General features: G+C 41.5%; 1 protein-coding gene across 1 annotated transcript in view; it reads left to right on the top strand.

Annotated features, from left to right (window-relative positions):
- The window catches only part of cntln (centlein, centrosomal protein), a 122,934-nt gene that overhangs the window by 76,522 nt on the left and 21,570 nt on the right, over nt 1-24,842 (top strand). The window contains exons 17-24 of the mRNA XM_061680679.1: nt 146-230; nt 2,009-2,268; nt 6,466-6,621; nt 9,624-9,721; nt 15,473-15,599; nt 16,762-16,899; nt 19,836-20,021; nt 24,184-24,381. Of these exons, the coding sequence (XP_061536663.1) occupies nt 146-230; nt 2,009-2,268; nt 6,466-6,621; nt 9,624-9,721; nt 15,473-15,599; nt 16,762-16,899; nt 19,836-20,021; nt 24,184-24,381 (1,248 nt within the window). The remainder of the gene's footprint in view (nt 1-145; nt 231-2,008; nt 2,269-6,465; nt 6,622-9,623; nt 9,722-15,472; nt 15,600-16,761; nt 16,900-19,835; nt 20,022-24,183; nt 24,382-24,842) is intronic.

Genomic DNA, 24,842 nt, shown 5'->3' with positions numbered 1-24,842 from the left:
TTGTCTTGTCGTGTTAAACCGAGAGAGGCCTGTGATCACGGTGTCGTTATGAGCTGCGTTGCGGGAAGCGCAACATGTCAACCGCTTGTGTTAGATTATGTGCTTGCTTTTCATTACTGTCTCTTGACTGCTCTTGTGCTTTTAGTTCGACAGGTGTCAGCCAAATGGAGACGCACAAGTGCTGGCAGCAGCGGCTTCGAGGGGGAAGCGTCCTGATTTTGGCCATCAAGGTAGCGAATGTTTGCAGATTACACTTAACCAAAACTGCCCTCCAAAAAAAGGAGAAAAAAAAAGACCCTTTAAATTATTTGAAGATTCAAGTGCACCCACTGTTTATACCAGCATTCGATACACTAGCACAATCTATTAAGGCCCAATACAAGAGCTGCAGGTGAGATAAAGTTACATTTTAGAGGTGTTTTATGTAAATACAAAACCACAATCTATATTATTGTGGTTTTTGTTTGCCGTGCTGTTGAATGAGGCGACATCTTAGTTTTGTAATCCCCAGTAGGGACCGAGCCCTGTCGTAAATAACTGACCCCCCCAAAAAATGTTCTTAAATTGCTGATATTGACTATACCACAAACTATGATCCCAAAACACTGTCTTACATTACCCTTAAAAATAAATTACTTACAGATGATTTGATTTTATTTTTTTATTTTTTTTTTAAATGCACCGAAAGTGCATGTGTACGGACGGTACATGCACGTGGTGAAGACTCTTTGTAACGACCAGTAACAACTCAGGTTAATTTTGGCTTCTCCTCCAAATACAAAGCTCATTGGAACATTGGTAACCAAAATGGCAGCACCTACTGAAGCATGTTAACCCTCTCTGAGTTGAATTAAAATGTGAAGACTTACCACGTGTTGTAAACGAGTTCCCTGCACAGTATAAAAGATGATTTTGCATTAGGTGATGAAAACGCTCAGTATTGTGTGTGCCTGATTCGTTCCACCCAGTGTCAATTCCTGCCGTTTTGTTGCGTTTCTCTACAACTTTACTTTTAACTTCAACTCCACTTTTACTTGACATACATTGTAAAATACTGGAAACATTGTTTATTATTACAATGATCCCCTGCTTATTCGCAATACACTATTCAAATTTTTTTCTGTGGAGGCCTATGTTAATTAGATTAGTAATTAGTGTCAAGGAAGTACGTTCAAGTAGTTCATCTCAACTGAGAGACCAAAGGCCAATTCAAATTTTCCACTTTGTGCACACACGGTTCCATTCATACTACATTTCAGGGCCCACGTCGATATGCGTTCCACACATGAGCATTTAAGCAAATGCTGAACCCTATGAAAGTGAAAGATACACACTGGCGCAAGAAATGAGAGACATCGACGAGGAGAAGCATTATCAATACTTTTGATACTTTTGTTCATGGATGGTCGGCCTGGTTTATGTGAGTTCAGTCTGCGCGGTCACAAAAATTGGACTGCGCGCGATCGACCACAGAGGGGTCCGCACGGACTCTCGTGCTCAGGTGGGATGACGATATTTACGTCACAAGGACCAACGCGCACCATGCGGATGCGGAAGGTATGAATTGGCCTTAACATGTACAGTATGTTGGGGAGACGCTAAGTTTATCCTTGGTAATTGAGAGTGTGTGCCACATATGCATGTACATGTGCACATCAGGTGCATTTTTTCCCAAATCAAATCATCTTTAAGCTGTTTGTTTTAGGGCTGTTGTTGCAAGATCATTTTGAAAAAATATACATAGTTTTGGATCATTATTTGTGTTATATTTACTTTATAAACTAGTAATACAGATAGAGACAAAAAGCTTTTTTGGCTAACTAGGGTTTACTGAATTTTGTACAAATCAAGTCCTGCCCCTGTAGACACCTGCCCCATAATAGATGCATCCCTCATCTGCAGTTTCGTAAATAACCACTATTTGTGGCAGTAATTACAAATGTATGTGATCTGTGTGGCGTTCCTCTGTGCGCTTGTCAATGCAGCATGTCTTGTTCTCTCCTGTTAGACAACAAACAGCGCGAGCTCAGGACGAGAGGTGAGAAGAGGAAGAAGTGGCTGCTAATAAAGGCCTGTCACGGCCTCTCCACCTCCTCTTCCTCCCTGCAGCACCGCGTCAAGTCCCTACAGCGGCACGTAGACGTACTGCGACATGCCAGGAAAGACGCCGTGCTCTCAGCCCGAGAGCTGCGGACCGCCAACGAAAAGATCGCGGCACAGCTCAACTCCTTCACCGAGAAACTGGGAAGTAGCAAGAAGCTCACGCAGGTAACTCAGCTGTAAAGGATGTGGAAGTTTGTTCCTTTTCTCTTTTGTGCCTGTCATATGTTTATTTACTGCGGGGCTGAGAGTGCCGAGTAGCACGTCCTCGTACTTGGTGAGTTGCACTGACAAGCGAAGCCTTGGGGGTGCTGCGGCATCGCACCTTGTGTGACTCTGCATGTTGCCATTGTGCTAACACGGACTTCCCTTTCGTACTGTTCATAATTTATCCACATTGTCTAAGTCCAAAGTTCCAGCTGAAGAAATCAGTGCCACCACCATGCTTCACTGTTGGTATGGAGTTCTTTTGGTGATGAGCGCCAACATACTTTTTAGAATTATGGCCAAAAACTTCCACATTGTCCCCCCCCCAAACATTATAAGCACATGGGGGGAAATCTTCTACTTCTGAAATCTCCTATTTCAGTTGTTTATTTGTACCTCCCCGCTCGAAAAGTTTTTTTGTTGTTGTTTTTTTGTTTTTTTGGTGTTGTACAGGTTAGGTTAACGTGATGGTGCAAAATGTTTTGAAATGATTTCTTTTTGTTGAAATTTTTTTGTCACAAAACCCCCTGGCATTTGAACAGGGATGTGTAGACTAATTAGCTCTACTGTATGTATATCGGTCACCCTATCACGGTCAGGTGAAATTCAGAACAGATCGCTCACGGAAACATTTGGGAACAAGCAGAAAAAAAGATTTACTTGGTTGTTTGATTTCACACTCGATGGTGGGCTGTCACTTCTGAGACACAACTATTCCTGTACAAGAAAAGAAAAAGTCAAGTTTCCATAATATGCCTCCCTGAAACACAACACTTAATGTCGATCATAAATAACGCAATCGTTTTCATATCAGGGTTACCTTGTTCTCACATGAACACATTCAAAGAGATCCACACTAAAGCATGCACACTAAAACCCAGACAGACAGGCTGTAGAAACGTCTTTGGCGGATTCCAACATGGGACTTGCCGGCATCGGAAACCACCTGATTAGGTGTCTGTATTTCTACATTTTCACTGTGTGCTCCTGCAGTACAGTGGATTCTTGCACGGGTCGTAGTACTGACCTTACAGTGATGCTACCTAGGATGTGGCCCCTGTGTGCTCCCGCCGAGGCATCTGATTGCCAAGTCCAACCTCAGAAGTGAACTACACATACAGACACACACACGTGTAGTCAGAAAGGAATTGTTGTCTTGTTTGCTTCCTCTTTACTCTTGCAGTATTAATGCCACTCTGCCACAGAAAGTTGGAGCCGACCGAGGTGGACCGAGCCGGGTCTTGTTGCCCTCCCCCGGAAAGGCCAAGAGGTGATGGATTTGGGGTCCGTTCCAGCTGGTCACGTGTAATTGGTTTAAGACAGCCTCTGCAGGGCGCATCATGTGAGAAGTACTATGGCACTTTCACAGGAACTTGTTTGTGTTGTACTCAAAATATCAAGCTCATGGTGTAAATGCTCACAGCGGAAGGCTGGGCAAATGTTGACAGTATTGTAGCAACAACTCCCCCAAAGCACCAAATTGAGTCTACATTAAAATGATCTGAATGATTTCAAATATAATTCCATCAGGGACTGAACTGGATAAATACATTTCAGTTTGCAGAACACAGCTCTCAGTTGTATTCAGGTCATGGTTAAATGTTGTGTGATTGAAACAGTACTAGAGATCTCAACTAGGGGTGGGATTAACTAATTTGATGATATCTCAATGTGTTGTTACGCTAGTGTTACCTTTTCGAGTCACTCAGCTGTCGTGTGTCCACGGACACAAAATATACTTGGTCATATTGCTTGTGTTTCCTTAAGAGTACAGGACATGTTTCAAGCAATGCTTGCAGAGATTAAAGTGTCTATTAACAGTTTTTACTCTTTTGTAGTTGTATTCTATGGTGAAACTGAAATTACCGGTAATCCACACTGGAGATTTGAATTAAGACAGTGCTGCTTCAAATTTTTGTCTCTCAACTCCTCTGCTCGTGCTCGTGTATGTGTTTAGAATTTATTGTTGTCCTCTCTGACGACGTTTTTCCTAGTTTTACACTAGTTACATTCTCTGGTGACAACATTTTACGTTATCCATAACAAGAACGCTACCAAAAATCTACAATTGCTTTGTAAGTATGTCAAGTGAGATACATTCTGGTCATCTACAACAGTATACACCCCCAAAAGAAAATTGCAAAGATTTTGCGCTGTTGTTTTAAATGTGTGAAAAACTTCACAGCTTTTATAAAACTACATTTTCCAAGTGAGATTGAAGTTGTAAAATTCACTGGAATTATTTAAGTGGAATAAGAAGGTTGGGGGGGGGTGACAAAAGCAAAGCCCCCCTTTTGACAAAATGTTCCTGTCATGCATATCATCCAAATACAAGATCATTTGCTTGCTCGCTCACTCGGATTACTTTGCTCTGCCGCCGCAACCCGTTTAGTCGGTTTTGTGATGTTGCTCATGTTTTTACCTGCCTTATCTTTTTAAGCGTGGAGTGTTTTACCCTCCTCTTTCATGTAAAGTGGTGGGATTATCGTGGGATTAAAGTGTGCACTGACTGATCAGAAAAAAAGCTTCCTAGTGTTAGTAGAATTTAGATGTTGGTTGCATTATAAAGGAATGCAAATGTTTCGCTTAAAATGTTTCTTTATTGTTCCTGCCCCAAAAATTAACAACTTCATGTTTTGCTGGCATGTGTGGCTTCAAGCACTGACCGCCAGTCCTGGACATGTAGCTATTTCCGCAACCTGCCCTCCCTTATTTATCCCGCACATGATTGACTGTCACTCTGAGCCACGTTAGTCAGGAGATGTCGTGTCTTTTCCAGCCTAATGGACCGCCAGTATGTCATCGGTCCATGTCGGTGTCACGTCTCACCAAGGGGCTGAAAATGGCCTGGTTGAAATCAAAGCCTGTGTTACAGGAAGTGTCATCAATGCCACTCTTAATCCGTGCAGTACTGCCACCGCATCCACAGCCCTGCCGACCCCTTTCCATCACTTAGCCACCTCTGTCTGTGTGTGTGCGTGTGTGTGTGTGCGTGTGTGTGTGTGTGTGTGTGTGTGTGTGTGTGTGTGTGTGTGCGTGCGCGCGGTGCAAGAGAGAGACGTGCGTGCAAGAGAGAGAGAATGGGGGGGTACACGTGTCTTTAATTGAGCACCGGAAACCTAAAACAAGAGTGATTCTCTTATAAGGTGTCAGCCAGCTATCAATAACCTCAGTGTATGCAGAGCAGAGAGCCAACCTGTGGGAATCTGCGGTTTCAAGTGTGTCTATGTGTGACATACATCTTCATGTATCAAGTCTCCTATTAGTGCCATTAGGCATTCATCATTTTCATGTTACTAAAATACTATTGTTAAAAGCCTCCACATTGATGTTTACTATCATCAGTAAACAACCTAATATCGTTTGGCACTTTTAACCTAAACACTAGGCAATAGCTAGAGGTCTACACCCATACAGTATTTTAGTTCGCATCCATTTTTAAGGAAGTTACTTAATATTTCGAATAATATTTTTCCCATAAAAGTAATTGTAATTGAATTAATACGTTCAAGGGTCAAACTGTTTCACTCATTAAACCTTTATTAAGATGTAAAATGAAACCTTGGTTATCTATGGGGTATAGGGACCGACCCCTGCCACGAATTGCAAACATTTGTGAATAATTAATCCCCCGAAAGTATATATTTTTTTACTGCATGTAGACTCTACAAGTTGGTGGCCAAGCACTGAAAACGGATAGGATCATTAAGTACCGATGCCATGCATGTAGCATGTATGCACTCAAGGACCCATGTTACATGAATGACTGTATTCAGTAGTTCACGAGGCTCATCAATTATTAGCCAGCACTGCATACTAGCCAAAATAACACATGCACAAAGAAAATATGCACATGTATCATGTTACAGAAACGGTATTAAGTCATTAATTTTGGCAATCACATACGATAATAAATGTTAACAAAGATAGGCTAATCTCTGGGGTTGAGGTCACCTAGGTGGTTAATAAACTCCTCGGGGCAAGGCCCCCGGGGTGAATGTGATTCGCCAGGAGTTCCTATTGGCTCTCTGTTGTGGGGCTGTCCTGTTTGACACTTCTCTGCAACATCGCATGGACATCAGGGACAGTGCCTCTGGATTGGCATAAGAAGAAGATTGCCATTAACCCACCAACTCTTGTTTCCTGGTCACCCTGTAGAAACTGACGTCAGAGTTGGTGGGTGTGGAGCAGCAGAAGAAGGTTCTGGAGATGGAGCTCGAGCAGTGGAGGCAGAGCACTTTCCCCCGTCGCGCAACTGAGTGCTCCTGCCAGGCCCTAGAGGCAGAGGTCAAACAACTGCAAGCCAAACTCAAGGTCAGTCCACTCACCGGCCGCGTCATTAAGTACACCTCTCCCGATTGAGATCCAGTGTAAAAAAATCTGTCTTAGGAAAGATGCTCACTTTTACTGACACTTTATTTGTTTGTACCACTGCAAACGGCAATAACAAATGTATAGGTTATTCCCTATATAGTGCTCTCACCACATGAGGAAAAGTAGCGAACAATAATGCTCACTTGAAAATCAAATATATCCCATACTGCAGTATGCTGATACAGAAAAAAATATTTTCCATTTCCCAGGGTATTGTTCAATTTCAGCACAAGAGTTGTGAGTTGTGGCAAATATATACAATAAAATAAAAGAATGGAAAATACATTGATTGATTCAAATTTGTTTGCGAGATCATGAATAGATTAAATATTTAATTAATTGAATACATTTAAAGAATAAAAACATTTCTAAATAAGTAATATCAAATGTTAGGAAGATCACAAAATATCTTTACAAAATGATCTAGAAATTTCATTTTCAATCCAGGCTAGGGAGTTATAAAGTGGGGAAAGTTTGGTTTGGAGGCCAAAAATTTGCATGTGTCAAGAATTTACAAATTTTTAATAAAAAAAACTATTTACTATTAACCACATCCTTGACACATTTACTCTGTTGTTTCTTGTTTTCATAGTAACATAGCATCGTTCAAAGAAATGGATGAAAAGATGCACAACAATGTATTCTTACACCTCAATATGTTGTATGTCAGGACCATCCTAATGCTTTGTTTACACTATGTTCCCGGCACCCACGGTTGCCCTGTTAAACCAAAACGATTTTGGCACTTTTTTCTTTCCGTATTCAAGTCATTTCTCACGGTCTATCACTGTATCTGTGATGGGCCATGGTGAGAAGGAGCTTCTGAGTCCTTGAGGCTGAAAGGCCCACTACAGTTCGGCCTGTGTTCTTCCACGGATGCCAGTATGTTCCCTCCAAGCCTGTCAGGATTCCTCAGGTTTCTCACATTCTGATCAAGGTCTAACATGTTTTTTTTACATTCTGTCAAAGCAACTGCCAGTGTCTGACCGTAAAAGAACGTATGGCGCCAGGCCATGAACAATGACACTCTGGGGCTCCTTGATTGAACGCGACTAAATGGCTACCTTATACCTCAACTTGCTCTGAGAACCGTGACAAAATGTGAAAAAACGAGACAAAAAGTGCACAAAACACAGCAGAATGTGACAAATCTTGAGAGCTCTGTGAGATGCTGGGGAAATGCATATGCATCCCGTCCGACCACAGAATTACTCCAAGCTCATGAAGTCACGAGAACCCACTTTAAAAAAAATAATAATAATAATAAACTGCTATTTGGTCAAAAACTACTTATGATGTTAAAGGTATTACATGCACAAACCAGACGTGTCCCCAGATATAGTCAATCTGAATCAGAATCGTCTTTATTTGCCAACTATGTCCAAAAAAACACACAAGGAATTTGTCTCCGGTAGTTGGAGCCCCTCTAGTACGACAACAGACAGTCAATTGACAGAGAACACTTTTGTGACATGAAGACGCTTTAAGCAAAAAAAAAAAGTTTAAAAAAACTTAAAGGCTTCACATTCTAATTGTTTTTTAAAAAAAAAGAGAGACAGAGGAGAAAAAAATCTTCAATTTACTCCTCAATAAGTACATAGCACCTGAAATTGCATGTGATTTCAGCACAAATTAGCATTTCTTATCATTTGATCTTATTTGGAAGCGTCTGTCACAGTGATGAGCGGCGGAGAATAATAGTAGAGACGGGTTCCCGCATGGCACAGGGACGAGCTCGTCAGTGTCATGCAGCAGATTGTTGCTGTCGTTAAAGTCAACGCAGGACCTCATGTCAGGTGACAGTAAAAGGAAACAAAAAAAGGATGAGGGGGGTAGGGGGGTATCAACGAGACAAGGAAGATACCATGGGGCGTGCCATGTTATCAAAAGATTGTTGTATAGGGAAGCTTCCATAAGGGACATTGGCGTCCTTTAAACCTAAACCTTCAGAAGGCAAGCATTCTCTGAGAGAAACATGTAGTTTACAATGATGAAAACATTTAGAATTTTTATGACATAAAAATCAATTTTAAACTGCATTTGGCACATAATGTAAGCGTTTTTGGTGCCTATCTCTCTAGTAGACCTGATTCCATTTGTCCTCATTTAGGCCATTTCGGTAGTAGGAGTTCGCTCAAGTATGAGTACTAAAATATGCCCAAAATGATGGCTTTAACCCAAAATGGCCAAATTCCAGTTCAATTCCAGAGGGTCTGAAGCGCACTCGTAACTCAAGTCATTGCTTGCAAAACAGGAGAGAGAGAGAAAATAATCATCCGAGCGACGGATTGAATCTCGAAAACCTCGTAAGTGGGGGCACTCGTAAATCGAGGTAGCCTGCCACTGTCCTTCCTTAGCACTAATTACTACTTTCGTATCAGTCAGGGCGTTGGTAACATCTTGTGGCATCATATATAGAAAGAGCACAAAAACACTAACAGGGTCTTTTTCAGTATATAGTCGATAATATGTTCCACGGGGGAAAAAACTGCGAATAGGTGACTTCTTGACATGCGAGCCTCAAATAAGGCAGAGATGATTCAAAATGTTCAGGGCAAGAGGGGGTATGCCTTTTCTAATCAGGGGCCTTTTCAAGTCCTCGAAGAGCCTTACTAAATGAATGGGGGGGGGGGGGGGGAATAAGATGCAACACATCATTATGTATGATGAGCATTTGTGAGTTAAATTTGATTTAATGTTTCTGAGCGACCCCTTTTATCTCATCCACTTCGAGAAGTACGCTTTCCTCTTAACCTCTTTTAGCAGCTTCCCCCCCTCCTGCTGTAACTATAATGAGGAGGCATGCTGCGCCTGACCTGTCATCAGCAGTGTCGTGAGAGACAACCCCCCCCCCCCATCAACCCCACCTGCCTCATATATCGCACACACTAAAACACATTAACACAGACACAACATGTGCCCCTTCCTCCCTCCTCCACCAGAGTACAAGTGCGGAGGTCACAAGGCAGGTGGCAGCTAACAAAGCCCTGCGAGGCCAAGTACAGGAGAAGGAGGACAAGCTCCGCCAGCTGCAGGACAAGTTAGTCACTTCTTGTTCTTCTTCTTCTTCTTGCTCTTCTTCTTCTTCATCTTCTTCTCCTCTTGCTCTCCCTTCTTCTTCTCTTGCTCTCCCTTCTTTCTCCAGCATCCTCTCCCTGTTTCTTTGTCTTCCTCTCCATTCTGCCTTCGTGCCCTCCCTGCACATCAGCTGCAGCTCTAATCTGCAGTGTTTGATTCCACCATGTGGCAGCACACAGACACACACTCCTCCACTGTGCATGTTTGTAAAATAAATAAATTAATTAAATAAAATAAGTTCCAGAAAGAAATAATGCCATGGTCAATTTATCACAAAATATAGCAATTCCCAAATGCAATTCAAATATGTCCACTAGTGGCTGTAAGCAATCCGGGGATGATGCCATTATACTGTTTTATTGTATTATATTACTGCATTGAAATATCAACTTCATGGAAAAAATATTGTAAAAAGATTCAAGTAATACGTTGTAAAATAATTGGTTAAATATAAAAAATAAATATATTCTCATGGTAATACATTCCAAAATTATTAAATACAATATTTGTACAATAAATAAATTTAATCAATATATAATGATGAAATATGGAAATAAATTAATTAAATATGCTTAAAAATGCATAAATATTAATGTAATTGAAATTATGTAATTAGTTTGAATAATATATTACAGTGTACCATATTACTATTACTAATATTATAATACAATATTTTTGGTGGGGGTCATCCCACTGACTTACTGGGCATATTTTTTTGTCTTGCCTGGGAATCTGTATGAGATGCTGTTATTGATGGAAGTATTTTATAGCATTTAAAGTATTAAAACATGTCTATGTTTTAATAAATTCCCAATTTACTTACATGTTGCATTTTAAAAATATTATTTCAATGATTGTACAAATTCACAAGCCTACCTGCCGATAGACTCCTGTAACTGTCTGTGCTGGTGAGTAATTTAGCGCCCCAAATTTGACAATTAAATGATTGCTATGGGTAAAGTTAATTTTTAAAAAATGGTACACAATTGTAACCAGTTGAAGTATTTCAATAATATTTTTATAATTTAAAATATTTTTTAAAAAAATCAATATAACACCAAATCCGAATGAGATGCAGATTTTGTTGTTGTTTTTTAGTTTGAATCCATTATGCAATGATGTGACACATTTGTATTGTTTTTATTGTGTATAGTGTGAACACTTGGCTGTCAGCATTCACATCATTATGCATGAGCAAGAGAATGCAAGCAGCTGAAGGAATTAGCGTGTGGCCGTGTGGGTGTCTTCTGAGTGTGTGTGCGTGCATGCATGCATATGTGTCATGTAGCGCTGCTGTTGTTTATGTGGGTAGCTGATGTGGAGTGCTGATCAAAGCAGCGCATCGATCGATTGTGTGCCGCAGGAGGCGCAGTTTTGGCCCGTGACATTAAAACCCACGCAGCATCACTCTTTGCCTGTGGGCCACGAGCCTTAATGAGTTAGATGGCACACACAGACACACACACACACGCACACTGTGACATCCGACGCATTACACACTTTTTAATGGATTGCTGTAAACAATTCACGTGCCTTGTCATAGGCGTCTACAGTGAGACCTCTGAGGTCGAACGCAATCTGTTCAGGAATGCTGGTCAACCACTGAATGATTCGGATTTAAAAAAAAAAACATAGCAAATCATGGAAGTATAAAAATAATCCATTCCTGGGTCAAACTGCCGCCACTGTAAAACACTTAACTGTACATTTTGAACTTCTTAATAGTCATATACGTAAAAATAAGTTTACCACATTTAATACTACAAATTAGAACCAACTAAACAGTCAATCTTAACTTTAATGAGCCTATTTTGAAAGTACACGCTTATCTTTTAAGTTATTTGTCACATAAATGTGAAAAGAATCTTAAAATTGCTATTCCTATAATGTGAAAACAGCAAACTACAGTAGTCTTATGGTGACGTAGTAAACAAGTACAGGGGTCCTTGGTGTTTGCATGGGTTTCCTACTACTTTCTCCCACATTCCCAAAACATGCATAAGTTCATTGAGTTCCGTTTGAAAGCGAGGACCTCCTATACCGTCACAAAAAGGCAAACACATGCCCAGAATTAATTCTTTGATGCTTGCTCAACTGAGAGATGTGCCATTTTAAAGGCTTTCACCAAATCCAACCATCTATTTTCCACAGCGCTTGATCTCATTATGATCGCAGGTGAGCTAGAGCCTATTCCAGCTGACTTTTGAGAGGGATGCACCCCCGTAGTGATCGCCAGCCAGTCGGAAGCCACTTATAGACAAGCAAGCAGTTGCACTCACATTCACACCTACGGGCAATTTAGAGCACAAGTGTGGAACTCAAAAACTGAGAGCCGCATCATTGTATGTGGCCCGCTAAAGTAAACCATCTCTACACTATTTTTCTTGCTAAAATCTGTCCCAAAATTGCAAATTGTCTACACTTTTAATAATGTTGATATTGCAAGAATTTGTTTATTACCAAACCCTTTTTTAAAAATAACAAATAATTGTTGAACAGACTATTTTCATTGACTTGTGATTCCATTACGTCGTATTCATCAATTTGTAGCGTATACGAAATATGATGAGGCGATTATATATACCTCTGAGAGCAGTGGCAGTTCTAAGGGGGAGCCAGGGGGGCCAGTGCCCCCCTAACTAAACTCCCTAACCGAAGAGTTGAACCCAGAACCTCAGATGTGTGTGGCAGTCTTGCTAACCACGAGGCCACGTGCTGCATTTTCTTTCCACCAAATTTCAAACTGTATGATCAAGCTTCCGCTGCATCGTCACTGTGCTTTCAGGTTTCATCTGTATGATCGCTGCAAAGGGTTTTCCATCCTCTCTCCCACGTTTTTCCTCTTTGTCAGGCATGCTGTGTCTTGTGCCCGCCTCGCCTCAATAATGCATCCAGGGCATGTGTACAATCACAGTGGGTGCGTTGTGTTTGTATGTGACCAAAGCGCCAGGCGGATCACAGCGCAGACAGAGCGAAACATCCCCTGCGCTCAGTTTCTACGACAGCCTCTGACACACGCTCCAGAAACCCAAAGCACACACACATTTGTAGCACACCACTCTGTTTGCCTCTTTGGAGGGACCCCTCTTCTCAGAATGTAAGACCATGTCTAGACGCCTCTGAAATATACATCTCAGCGCACACACAGGGACCCGTGCTGCTTCGACTTAAAGAAGAGAGGAGCACACACACACACACACACACAAAAAAGGAATTTCAAAGTACACCGGCATGTCCTCAGTCAATATCCGGCGCTGTGGCGCTGCTTTATTTATGAAGGCACCGCTTTCATCTTTTAGCCCTGTTGTCTATCAGGCACATCAAGTGTCCGCTCCATTCTTAACACGGGTGGAAAAGCATGCGTGTGCTCGCCGCTGTTATCATTACAATGTGCGCATGTTTGATGAACAATATTGCCGCAACAAGCGCGAGAACAAAGGGAACAAACGCGGCGAGTGATCGGACCCGTAGTTTGCTCGCTCTGCCGTCTGCTAACACTCATAAATACAGATCACACACTGGAGACGAGGCAGCGTATATATCCCTCATTCTTTTTCATCCTCTATTCTTTTTGGGCTGCACAAGAAGGGTACATCTAAAATAAATGTTGTCCATCTAATTGCCATTAGCGTCGGGGCAGAGGGAGCCTACCGGGGCCGTTATTGCCGCTCTTCATCTTTAAATCAACACCAGACAGTCATCTGAAAGGTTCAATATGGGTTTTCTCATTAATGGCCAAATCCACGGGGGTAACCATTGAGCACCGCTCTTCGTCTCCTTCCCCCCAAAGTCCCCCGGCCAGACTCCGCTCTTATTTAATTTACTGCCACTCCAATAGGACAACCACGCTGACATTTTTTTTAGCCGGCGTGTCCTCAGGCACTCGTCCACCCAGGGAGAGGGGGACATTTACTTACACGAAAGCATTTGCTCAAGCGTTGCATCATATGTTTAGTTTAAAAACACAAGTCACTGCCAGGCTAGGGGGGTTACAAGTCACTCACCCACATCACGTATCCTTATCCTTATTGTGTTTGTTCCAATCCCCCAAACTATAGACAGCCATAGTAAATAGCTTAAAAACATTAACACAGGCTGCTGGAGTTCGCCCATTTAAAAAAGAATGCCACTGAGGAGAGCACAGACCTGCAAAGGCCTGACTATTGTAATTCAGATCAGCACCATGCTATATAGCCTCACTTATACCCATGTTTCAATTTTAATTTATGGATACACTAAGGGCCTGATTTACTAGAGGTTTGCGTGCAAAAACAGGCGCAAACTAGATTGTACTTGTATCTTCTTAGACAATCCGAACAGTCCAGTTCTGATCGATACAGTGCCCTGAGAATGAAATGAACTGGACGAATGAGAATATTCACAGGCATTAAGACTTTATCCTTACAAAATTATTCCTTTATTTATTTTTTTCCCTCATCATGTTGCACCTTTTATTCTTGCAATATTTAATTCCTATTGTAATAAAATTTTATTTTTTCACATATTTTTTTCCGAGTATATTCTTGGAATTAGGATTTAATTTTTACTCAATTTTACTCTTTGGTGTAGTCCTGTCAGAAAGACAAATACATTGTCATTAAAACAAAATTACAGTGAATGGCAAAAATAACAAAAAAGCCATTGCTCATTATTTAAGTCATTGTGCAACCCATTGTCATTATTGAATGTATAGCTAACCTGATAAACAATATCACAATGCTGGGGGGGAAAAAAAATCAAACATGTCACCAAGGACTGATAATTGAAATGGGAAGTGACATTGGATGCATTTTGTCAAGAATTTAAACAGCTGGTGCAGAATGGTCCGCACGCGTCTGAAAGGGATTAACGTCAGCATACAAATATTTTCTGTCATCCATACTAAGACCACCCGGTGATGCGGTCTTGTATGTGACTTGTGCAATTCTGATCATAATTTAAACATTTACATTCATTGATTACTGTCTGCCAAGCAGTGTCACTGCTGATTCAAAATGCTGTTTGTCAACTAGCGCATGGATGGGGCGCTCGCAGTCACACTTCCTGATCCTCGACAGCGCACCTCATTTAATATGCGTCTATTGGGATGCATCTTTAATTCACTACCTCTACGTGTATTTAGTTGTCATAATGAGCTGTCATGCCTGCTGCACTATAAGCGGACACGGTGTCTGCCAGAATTGCGTTAGTGTTGCGTGTGCGCCTGTGTGCACGTGTCAAGGTTACAATAGTTTAGGATTTTTTTTTTTTTAAAGGGCCCCTTCTATCAAAATCCAAAATTTCCACTGTTTTATGCATAACATAGGTCTAAATGAGTCTGACTTTGACATATATGCGGTTTTGTTGATTGAATGCAAAAGACGATAAATGGCATTAGGCTTCCAAATGAGTTTTTTTAAATGTGCTTTTGTGGTCGTACTATGTCATAATAAAATGCTTCAAAATGATCACTTGATGACAATTTTTCAGGCGAAAACATTTTTTTGTCTTTTGGAGTATGTTGAGGCTGATATTTAACAGTAAAGAGGCAGCAATCCCCAGAATCTTTTTCTCCTAGTTTCCCCTGTGTGCCAGGATAAACTGGTTATATGACCATTTGTACAGTTGGATCCCTTAATATTTTGAATTAATCTCATGTCTTTGTTCCTTTGCTAATGTACAAGAGCTCTGTGCATAAATGTGAAATTTTATACGCTGAATGCAACGTGTGCAGATTGAGTCACGCAGAGCGAGACGTGACCATGAAGAGGCAGCTGGTGGAGGACCTGAAGACGAGGCTCAAGTTTCTGAAGGAGATGGAGAAAAGTGACCGTGGGCAGGCTGAGGAGCTGGAGAAGAAGGTGCTTGAAATTCATCATCCATCCATTTTCTGTACCGCTTATCATCACTAAGCTATCAAAGGTTTTTGCTTTTCTTTGACAAGATCTGTCTTTGAGATTAATTATATGTTTCCGGGCAGCACGGTGTACTAGTGGTTAGTGGGGTCGCTGATCCAAAGTTTGAGGTTCGAATCCCATCTCATGTATGCATGTTCTCCTCGTGCTTACATGGGCTTTCTTCGAGTATTCTCTCTTCCTCCCACATTCCAAAAACATGCGTGTTAGGTTCATTGAAGATTGAAAATTTTCCATAGGTGTGAATGTGAGTGTAAATGCTGGTGGTTGGTGAGTGACCAGTCCAGGGTGTACCCTGACTGTCGCCCAAAGTCAGCTTGGATAGGCTGCAGCTCATCTGCAACCCTCATGAGGACAAAAGGTATAGAAAATTGAAGGGTGGATCATTTCAGGCCTTCGTTACTATGGCGACTGGGGGATCTGTCGCCATATTTCCTACCCATCTTGCATCTATTTATTATTATTTTTTTTTTTAAAAAGGGGGGTTTAAATTGATTTTAAAAAAGAACTTCTGTGGAGAAAGATATTTTGTTTTAAGGCCATGTTGCCCAGCCCTAAATAATGAGTCTTCCATAAGGCATATTTTTCCTGGCCACTTTGGTCAAACTCCAAATTTTACAAGCTTTGAAGCAGACAATGATGGTTGCAGTTCTCAAAGCATGATTAAATGATGTCTTCAAATGCTAAATTCCTCCTATCCCTCGATGGAAAATGCAGATGGTTGCAATGTGAGCACACAGCTAATCTGCGTCCAAATGCAGCAATGATGATGTCATTTACCTGACTGATATGTACGTTCCAACGGATGCAATGGTGCTCGCATGAGTCATCCAATGTCTTTCACACTAAAAGAACATCGGATTATAATCGACCGGTCTGATGCACGTAGCGACGTGGTGTCATTTGCGCACTAATTTCATTAAGGTAAACAGTGAACAGCAGTGCATAATGGCCTTTGTCAAAGTGTAGCTTGCAGGCAAAGGCCATTCAAAGCCTTGTTGTGTGTGTATATGCAGCATGGTTCTTATTTATTCATACATATATTTATTTATTCCCAATCCACTGCTTGTGTTTGCTTACAATAAACGATGTCCTTTTGCTCTCCCAGGTCAAGTGTTTATCAGAGGAAGCTTCCAACAGAAAGGCCTTCATTGAATCTCTAAAGAGGAGATTGAGCGTTACATCCACGGAGAGAACCCAGCATGAGGCTTCCTGCGCCAAACTTAAGGATGACCTGGAAAAAAAGGTTTGAACTTTGACATAATAAGTACGCAATTGATAACGACCTACGTCTTTTTGAGGTTTCGAAAGGCGCGGAATGAACTGGATTGCACTGTGGTGTAAGAATGTCATCAATTCAGTTACTGCTGTTTTTTGATTGTTTTATACCTATTGCCTATAATTTTTGTCATAAAAACATTTACGGCAATTATGACATTTACCACTGCAATAGAGTAGGGTAGTGATCGACTACGGCACATTCCGTCTTATGTAAAAATTCTGATTACGTCACCGCCGTAGGAACAGAACTCCATTGTAAACCGAGGACCACCGTAGTTCCATAATTTGTCTTTTACATACACCTTTTCATAAATGTATTGTTTTTGTTATGCGTCCATTAGTAGTGTTTTGGTTTCACATAGCTGATGATCACCTGGGGCCTCTTGTACAAAAGGTGGTAAACACACAAAAACGTGGCGTACGTTCTTTCTCACGGCAAAGTTCAGATGTATCAAGAGTGAAATGACTGTGGAAATGTGCCGACCTCATGGCTGACGTACGCACGTTTCTACAGCTTTTGGTGCTTTGGCGACACTTAGATGTGATACTGGGAAACTGTTATAATAAATCTGCACATCAGAGACACATGAACAATTAGCACTGATGAACAATTAATGCCCGACAGCATTTGATTTCAACAATGTGAAAGATGCAAAGACTGTATTCACCAGTGTATTTAATGAATCACTGATATTTGTGAGGACACCTATTAATTGATCAAGGTGATCATTTATGCCACCTATTGCCCTCACAATCACTTCTTGTGACTCCAGCACAAGCACTGAGGAAAGAGTCCTTTGAATTTACTTAATTTGAACATGTGCAGGCGGCACGGTGGCCGACTGGTTAGAGCGTCAGCCTCACAGTTCTGAGGACCGGGGTTCAATCCCCGGCCCCGCCTGTGTGGAGTTTGCATGTTCTCCCTGTGCCTGCGTGGGTTTTCTCCGGGCACTCCGGTTTCCTCCCACATCCCAAAAAAAACATGCATGAATTGGAGACTCTAAATTGCCCGTAGGTGTGAATGCGAGTGCAAATGGTTGTTTGTTTGTATGTGCCCTGCGATTGGCTGGCAACCAGTTCAGGGTGTACCCCGCCTCCTGCCCGATGATAGCTGGGATAGGCTCCAGCACGCCCGCGACCCTAGTGAGGAGAAGCGGCTCAGAAAATGGATGGATGGATGAACATGTGCATCCGGTTGCACATGATTAAAATGACATAATTTTACCCCTCTTCTCCTTAAAAAAAATGACTGGAATGTACGAAGGATATGTGCTTGGATTCATGCGTATGCATAGATTCATACATCTGGATATTTTTGTGCGTAAGACGTTTTCTGGATTTGAGCGTACGCCATGTTTCAGTAGGAAATCCACACAAGTCTTTGTACATGAGGCCCCCTGGTGATCAGTCTAGGGTGTAGATAGATTCCATCAATCCTCAACACTTAAGCTGTACTACTAACAAAATATGCATCAACAGGGTATATAGTGTAGCTGTGAAGCAAGTAGACATCTTAAAATGGAGAAGGTTTAGCAATGTTGCTATTCTCCCACGGATTGGCTGTCCTGTAAAGATGCCTGCAACAGCAAAATGCTAAATGAGGTGAAGAAGGATCTGAAGGTTTTGGCTAAAGACATACAGAAATCCCTGGCACAGGCTTACATTTCTGAAAGATCTATGATAAATAAAACATTAAACAAGAATAGATGTTATTGGAGGAAGTCGCTGCCGTACTAAAAAACATTTCCACAAGTTTGAAATTTTCTGAGAGCGCCTGGATGTTCCACAGCTCTTCTGGCAAACTGTTGTGTGGGCAGATGAAACCAAAGTTGAGTTGTTTGGAAGGAACAAACAACAGTGTGTGTGGAGAAATAAAGGCACAGCACACCATTAATACCTCATCTCAACTGTGAAGTATGTGGTGGATTATCGTGGTTTGGGACTTTTCTAAATCAGGGCTTGGACGGAAAAAGTAATTGAGTTTATCAAGACATGCTGCAGGCGAATTTCTATCTGCCAGTTGAAGCTCAACAGAGGATGGGTGATGTAACAGGACAACGATTCAAATGACAAAAGTAAATAGCAGAATGCCTTCAACAAAAGAAAATACACCTGGAAAGGCCCACTCACAGTCCTGATTGCAACCTGATTGAGATACAGTGGTGTGATCTCAATAGAGGTTTACATGGATTTACACCATTAAGAATATTAGTGAACTGAAGCAACTATAGGAAATGTTTGATTGAAGTTATTACAGTAATCCCCGTCTACCGCGGGAGTCAGTTCCAGAACCACAAACCATGAGCGAATTTTTTTTATATAGTTTAAGATTTAAAATAGCAATCCCACACTCTTTAATCACATTTAAAGCACAATTTTAACACTTTTATAACGTATTTTAGTACCCCAAAAAATTACAAGCATCAAACTTGTAGAAAATGCATACAGTAATAAAAAATAGCCCTCCCATGTGCTATAATCACATTGGCACTTTTTTAAACTTTTTTTAAATATAATAGCAGGGGTTTACTGTACTGCCAAAGGAGGGTCAACCAGTTAAGTCCAAAGGATCACATACTTTTCCTACCCTGTGGTATATATGTGCTGTTTTCAATTAAAAAACAACAACAAAGAAACATAGTTGTTTGTGTGGTGTTAGTTCAAGTAAGACTTGTTTGTCTGTTGTGACTGAGATGAAGATCAGATCACATTTTGGAACCAATTTATGTAGAAATCCAGATAATTCCAAAGGATTCCCAACTTTGTCTTACAACTATGTATCAGATTGATCCACTCCAGTCTGATTTGTTTCCTCAAAGTGGACCAACGTTGTGCAGACAGACGTTTCCACCTTCTTTTTGCTTTCCTGACCATCTCTGCACGCTGCGTGTTTGTGTGCAGGAGCAGCGCATTCAAGCCCTCCAGGCTCGCGTGGGAGCCAGCGAGCAGGCCTTGGCCACTCTGGAGCAGAGCGCCACTGAGCAAACGGAGCGGCTGACCCAGCAGCGCTCCCAAGCGTTGGACGGGCTTCAGAGGCAGCTCGGCCAGGCCTCGTCCCAGCTGGAGCAGCTTCACTCTTTCATCAAGGTGCTCCGCTTAAAGGCTGCGTTTGATCAAAAGCCAGCGGGGTGCAACATTGAATCATCTAACTTGTCTTAAATCACTGTCCTGGGCCAGCAAATTCTTTCCCAGACAAAAAAAAATAATTAAGATTGATGTCATTATGCATGTTTTTCATTTCTATAAAGAGATAAAGGCCATCACAGGTAGATAAATTAGTGGTTAGAGGGAATTGGCATGATTGTTTTTGTGAAGATGTGATCCATCATGTGGAGGTAGGTTTGTGTATCTGGCAAATGGTGTAACCGAGAAAAAAAGATAAAGACTGTCCCGCAGCTCTGCTCTGCTGACACCTGTCTGTCAAAGAAGGAAGAGGCCAGGTAGAGATAGCAGTCTATTTCTGCACATACATAAATCATGCGCAGAGTTTGGTGGCAGTTTGCCATAGCGCTTCAGATTTTCAGTGGATAAGGGCATGTTTTATCGCCACCTTTCTTTCCCAAGTGCTTACATTGACTAGAATTCACCCATTTATTTAGCTCCCCTTCCACCATTAACTACAGTACAGTTCATTTCATTGCTGTACCCCAGTATTTCTTAAACATTTTCAGATTTAAAAAAAATAATAATAATAAATACACAAACAAAACGTCTTAGTCAGGCTAGTGTAAATATTTTTCATTCCATTATTACTCCAGTTGGTCAAATCTCGGTTCATTGCACTTCTCCACACTGTTATGTGGAAAATTATGTCAGAAGTGGGGATGGTAAAACCTGAACCCATCGGTGGCAAGCCCAGTTGCCACGGAAGTTAAAAAGCCGGGCCCTTTTGTATTGTAGTCAGTGAATAGGTTTTTAACTTCAATAGAAGCCTGTTCAATTGTTGTTTGAGGATTCTTCTCATCAGAGTTAAAAAAAAATTGTGTCAGAAGTGAGGTAGTGAACCATGAATCTGTGGAATGCCAATTTGGAAGGACCCATACCACAGAGGCTGACACTTTGTTACTGTGGTCAGTCTTTCACCGAGTAGACCAGGCATGTCAAACTCATTTTTGTCGTGGGCCACATTGTAGTTACATGTTCGCTCAGAGGGCAATTATGATTGCAACCATAAATATGTTTGCCTCATCGTAGTATTGCATATACACATCAGCTTGATGGAAAACTAGTTTTGAAATCGGAGGTTCAGGATAATAGCTTGTTCAGCTATTGTTGAAATTACTGTAAAAAGAGATTTGGTAACAAAAATGCTTGCAATATCTCATTATTAATTATTACATATGACAATTTGAAATTTAGGCACAGATTTTAGCAACAATCATGGAGGTTGACACATGATTTGCTTTTGCGGGCCACATAAAATAATGGGATGGGCCAGCTCTATTGCGCATATCTCCTATAAACAAAAGATGCATTATTTCAACACACAGAAGCAAAAGATGTATTGATATAGAGTCGATGCTTCCGTTGCTTCTTCCCTCCATTTTCCCATAACCTCAGGCGGGCGGGGCCATCTCGTTGGTGTTGTTCAGGATTCACATGATTGTTTGTCTGCCCCTGGCTCCTGTGATCCCCTATAAGAACAGCGATCCCTTTGATTGGGCTGCCTTACGTCCGGAGGAGATTTACTCTTGTCGTGTATTGATCACGACTGGAGGGGCTGTGCATGTGTGTGTGTGTGTGTGTGTATATATATATATATATATATACACGTGTGTTGTCTCAGTGTCTTTATGAGCCTGTTGTTGCTGAATGTGTATGCAGTTTGTTTTTTTTTGTTTTTTTTCTACTGAGGGCTCGCAAACCCTTTTGGCCCCTGTGCACGCCTCAGGCTGTTAAAACTGCTAAAAAGTCGCCTGTATACAGTGGCCAAGTGCAAAATAAGTTTCACATTATTGTCCTTCTTATAGAGTATAAGTTGAATTGGCTTTAAGTGAATAGAATCTGTCAAAACTTTATCTGTGGTAGGCCTAATGCTCTTACTAGAGTAAATTTTTCGGAAATCAAATGAACGTAGATAATTTTCTGCAACGCTTCGTGTGCTCGTGAACGGTCCTTTTTGACCGTGTGTGTGAAAGGGAGAGACAAGGTTCAGAATGAGCTAGTTATTATTGAAGATGTCTTTTTTAGCTGCTCATTTGATCCCCATCGCTACGCCTTAATCCATGCCTCGTCTAAATTGGCCCTCTGGCTATAGCGATTGTGCGACTAGCCCGGCTAAGAGTTCTCAACAAACGCGCAGACTCCATCATGTACGCACCACACACATATACAACACTTATACTGCGTGTGCGTGTGTGTTCAATAGTTACTCACACAGCTCAGAACAGTTGATGAATTATTTTCTTAATCTCCTTTCCGGATTGTTCCACATGCAGGGTTTAGTTCAATTATATGTAACCCTCGACTAGTGACAGTGAATATCTATTAAGGTGTAAATAAAAGAACAGGATCTGTGGCTGTTAGGTAATGAGCTATGTATTCCTTAATTCTAAACGCAATCATTTATCACCAAAACCAGCTCGAGCGGCAGTCATTTATCAGATCAAATGGACGACGGGTATGATTTAGCCATATTCTGCTTGCAGCGGAAGGTCGAACACAATCTGTTGTGGGATGCTGTTCTAAACTCTTTTTTGAAGAATAGAATTAATCTGGACTTCAGTCAAACTGTCAATCGTGGTGAATAATGTATTAATTGCAGCCAGGGATGCTGCCTGTCCAACTTTATCTCATTGTAACGGAGTAAAAGTATCGATCCTTCTAGACATAAATACTCAAGTAAAAGTAAAAAGTACAGTGCATTTAAAGTACTCTGACAAGTACAGTTTATCGAAAATGTTACTTGAGTAAATGTAATGGAGTAAATGTGTGTGTGTGTATATATAAAATGTGTGATTCTTGTAACATTCAACTAATTATCAATTTGAAGAAAAAAAAGTGTGCTCTCTTTCAAGATTTTAGCTTTTTCTTCGAACCTTGTGATGCAAGCCAGGTTTAATTTTAATATTAAACTTTGTGGGGGTCAATAAAAATCTTGCCCCAAATGGCCACTAGGCCAGACTTTGGATGCCCCTGCCTTATGCTGTTTTAACAGCCATCTTTCATGGTACCTAAGTGAAGCTAAACTAGGAAAAAAATGTAACAGAGCACACTTTACTGTTTTTTATGTATTGCTGTGTTTTTCCACTATTTCAATCAGTATGATATTTGTATGTAATCATTTAAATTACATCATATCCTAACTCTGATTCTATGTATGTATTTATTCCTGCTAGCAGACTAAACCCAACATCACCACAAGCTTTATGAACGCCACCAGTGTACAATTACGAGAGCAATAGATGTTGCCTGCTTGAAAAATCTTCATCAAGCTTTTGTGCTTGTACATTTTACCCCCGTCCCTTGCTCCGAGAGCACGTTGTACAGTTCTTTTTGTTTATTTGTTTGCGTGCAATGAGAGCCGGAGTCATCCCTAGCTCCCCTTGTCTGACCATCTATTCCAAGGTCAGCTTTTCAGCAGGCTTGCAGGGGAATGATACGGAAGATTATTGCCTCGATCAATAAGCGCAAAATGAAGCAAAGGGGAGTTTGCTTTATTGACTTGCTCGTGTGCAGTGGCAGTTTTAACATTTAATTGTCTCTCCGTATTTAGCGCACACGTTCCCATTTAGCGCCCCGACATCCGCGCCATCCCGGGCCTTTGCTCACCTCGCTTTGCCATCCACCCGGGCACCATTTTCGAGCGGCCCCTCGCAAGCTTAATTATTAACAGTGTTATGCAGCCCTGTTGTGCCGCAAGACCTTCAGAAAGCAAATAAATAAATGAATGGCTGTATCTTTCACGGGCCCCCGTTTGCCTGTTCTGCCTCTGATGAATGATTCTCTGTCTGTGGAGATTTTAACAAAAACTGGAGGTGCATTCAATATCAAAGCCGCGTTCCCGCAGCTTTTCAATCGACGGGGCAACACACCCTCAGGACCTTATTCCTTCAAGGGAGCGTGCGGCAAAAACCGGAGAGAATCTGTGTGTCAAACTCAATATTTCTCCATAATGTACTAAGCCGCTCTGGCGCATGCTTGATCAATTTCATTTATTCATCTGCCAGGGCACGGCCGTCCCTCACACTTTTTCTCCGTCTCCGTTTCGTCATGTTCTTCTTACTTATATTCCTTCTCCCCCCTGCAGGCCCTGGCCAGTGAAATGCTGTTAGACGTGCATGAGGTCAAACAGCAGCTGATGAAGAGGAGGAGGTTAAGGCAGACCAACGCTATTGCGGCGAAGGGCGGCCCATCAGCCAAATCCATGATTAAAGCCAAGTCCATCGCCGCCTCCATCCTCAATATGTCCGAGAACGATCTGGCTGACATCATGGACTCGGACCAGGTGAGGCAGAGGGATGAAGAGACGTTCGTTTAATATGAGTATATCGATCAGGGGTATCCAAACTTTTTCTTCCAAAGGCCGCATACAGAAAAATGAAAGGTAACATGCAAAATCCTAAAGATACCGTATGCTTAGTAATTAGGTTAATGCTAGTAGTACTGGCAGTAGTAGTCACGGGTGTTGCACCCAAACAGGCAAATGACACGGGCCATGTCAATTCTTAATTTTAGTATATGCCACGGGCCGCTAAAAAAAACAGACGACAAGCTGTCATTTGGAAACTGCTGGTGTAGATCAAGTACCTATAACTCACCACACTGTAACAATTGTAAACGTGCTAAAGTTTCCGTAAGCTATTGCTGGGCAAAGATGGAGCGATTGACTTGTTGCTTTTAGGCATTGTATTTGTCGACTGAGACTAAATGAACGCAGTAACCTCAGCCTATCCTCTGGGTGTCAAA

Source organism: Phycodurus eques, chromosome 6 (genome assembly GCF_024500275.1).
Source record: "Phycodurus eques isolate BA_2022a chromosome 6, UOR_Pequ_1.1, whole genome shotgun sequence".
NCBI lineage: Eukaryota > Metazoa > Chordata > Actinopteri > Syngnathiformes > Syngnathidae > Phycodurus > Phycodurus eques.
This window is presented reverse-complemented; position numbering and strand designations above follow the sequence as displayed.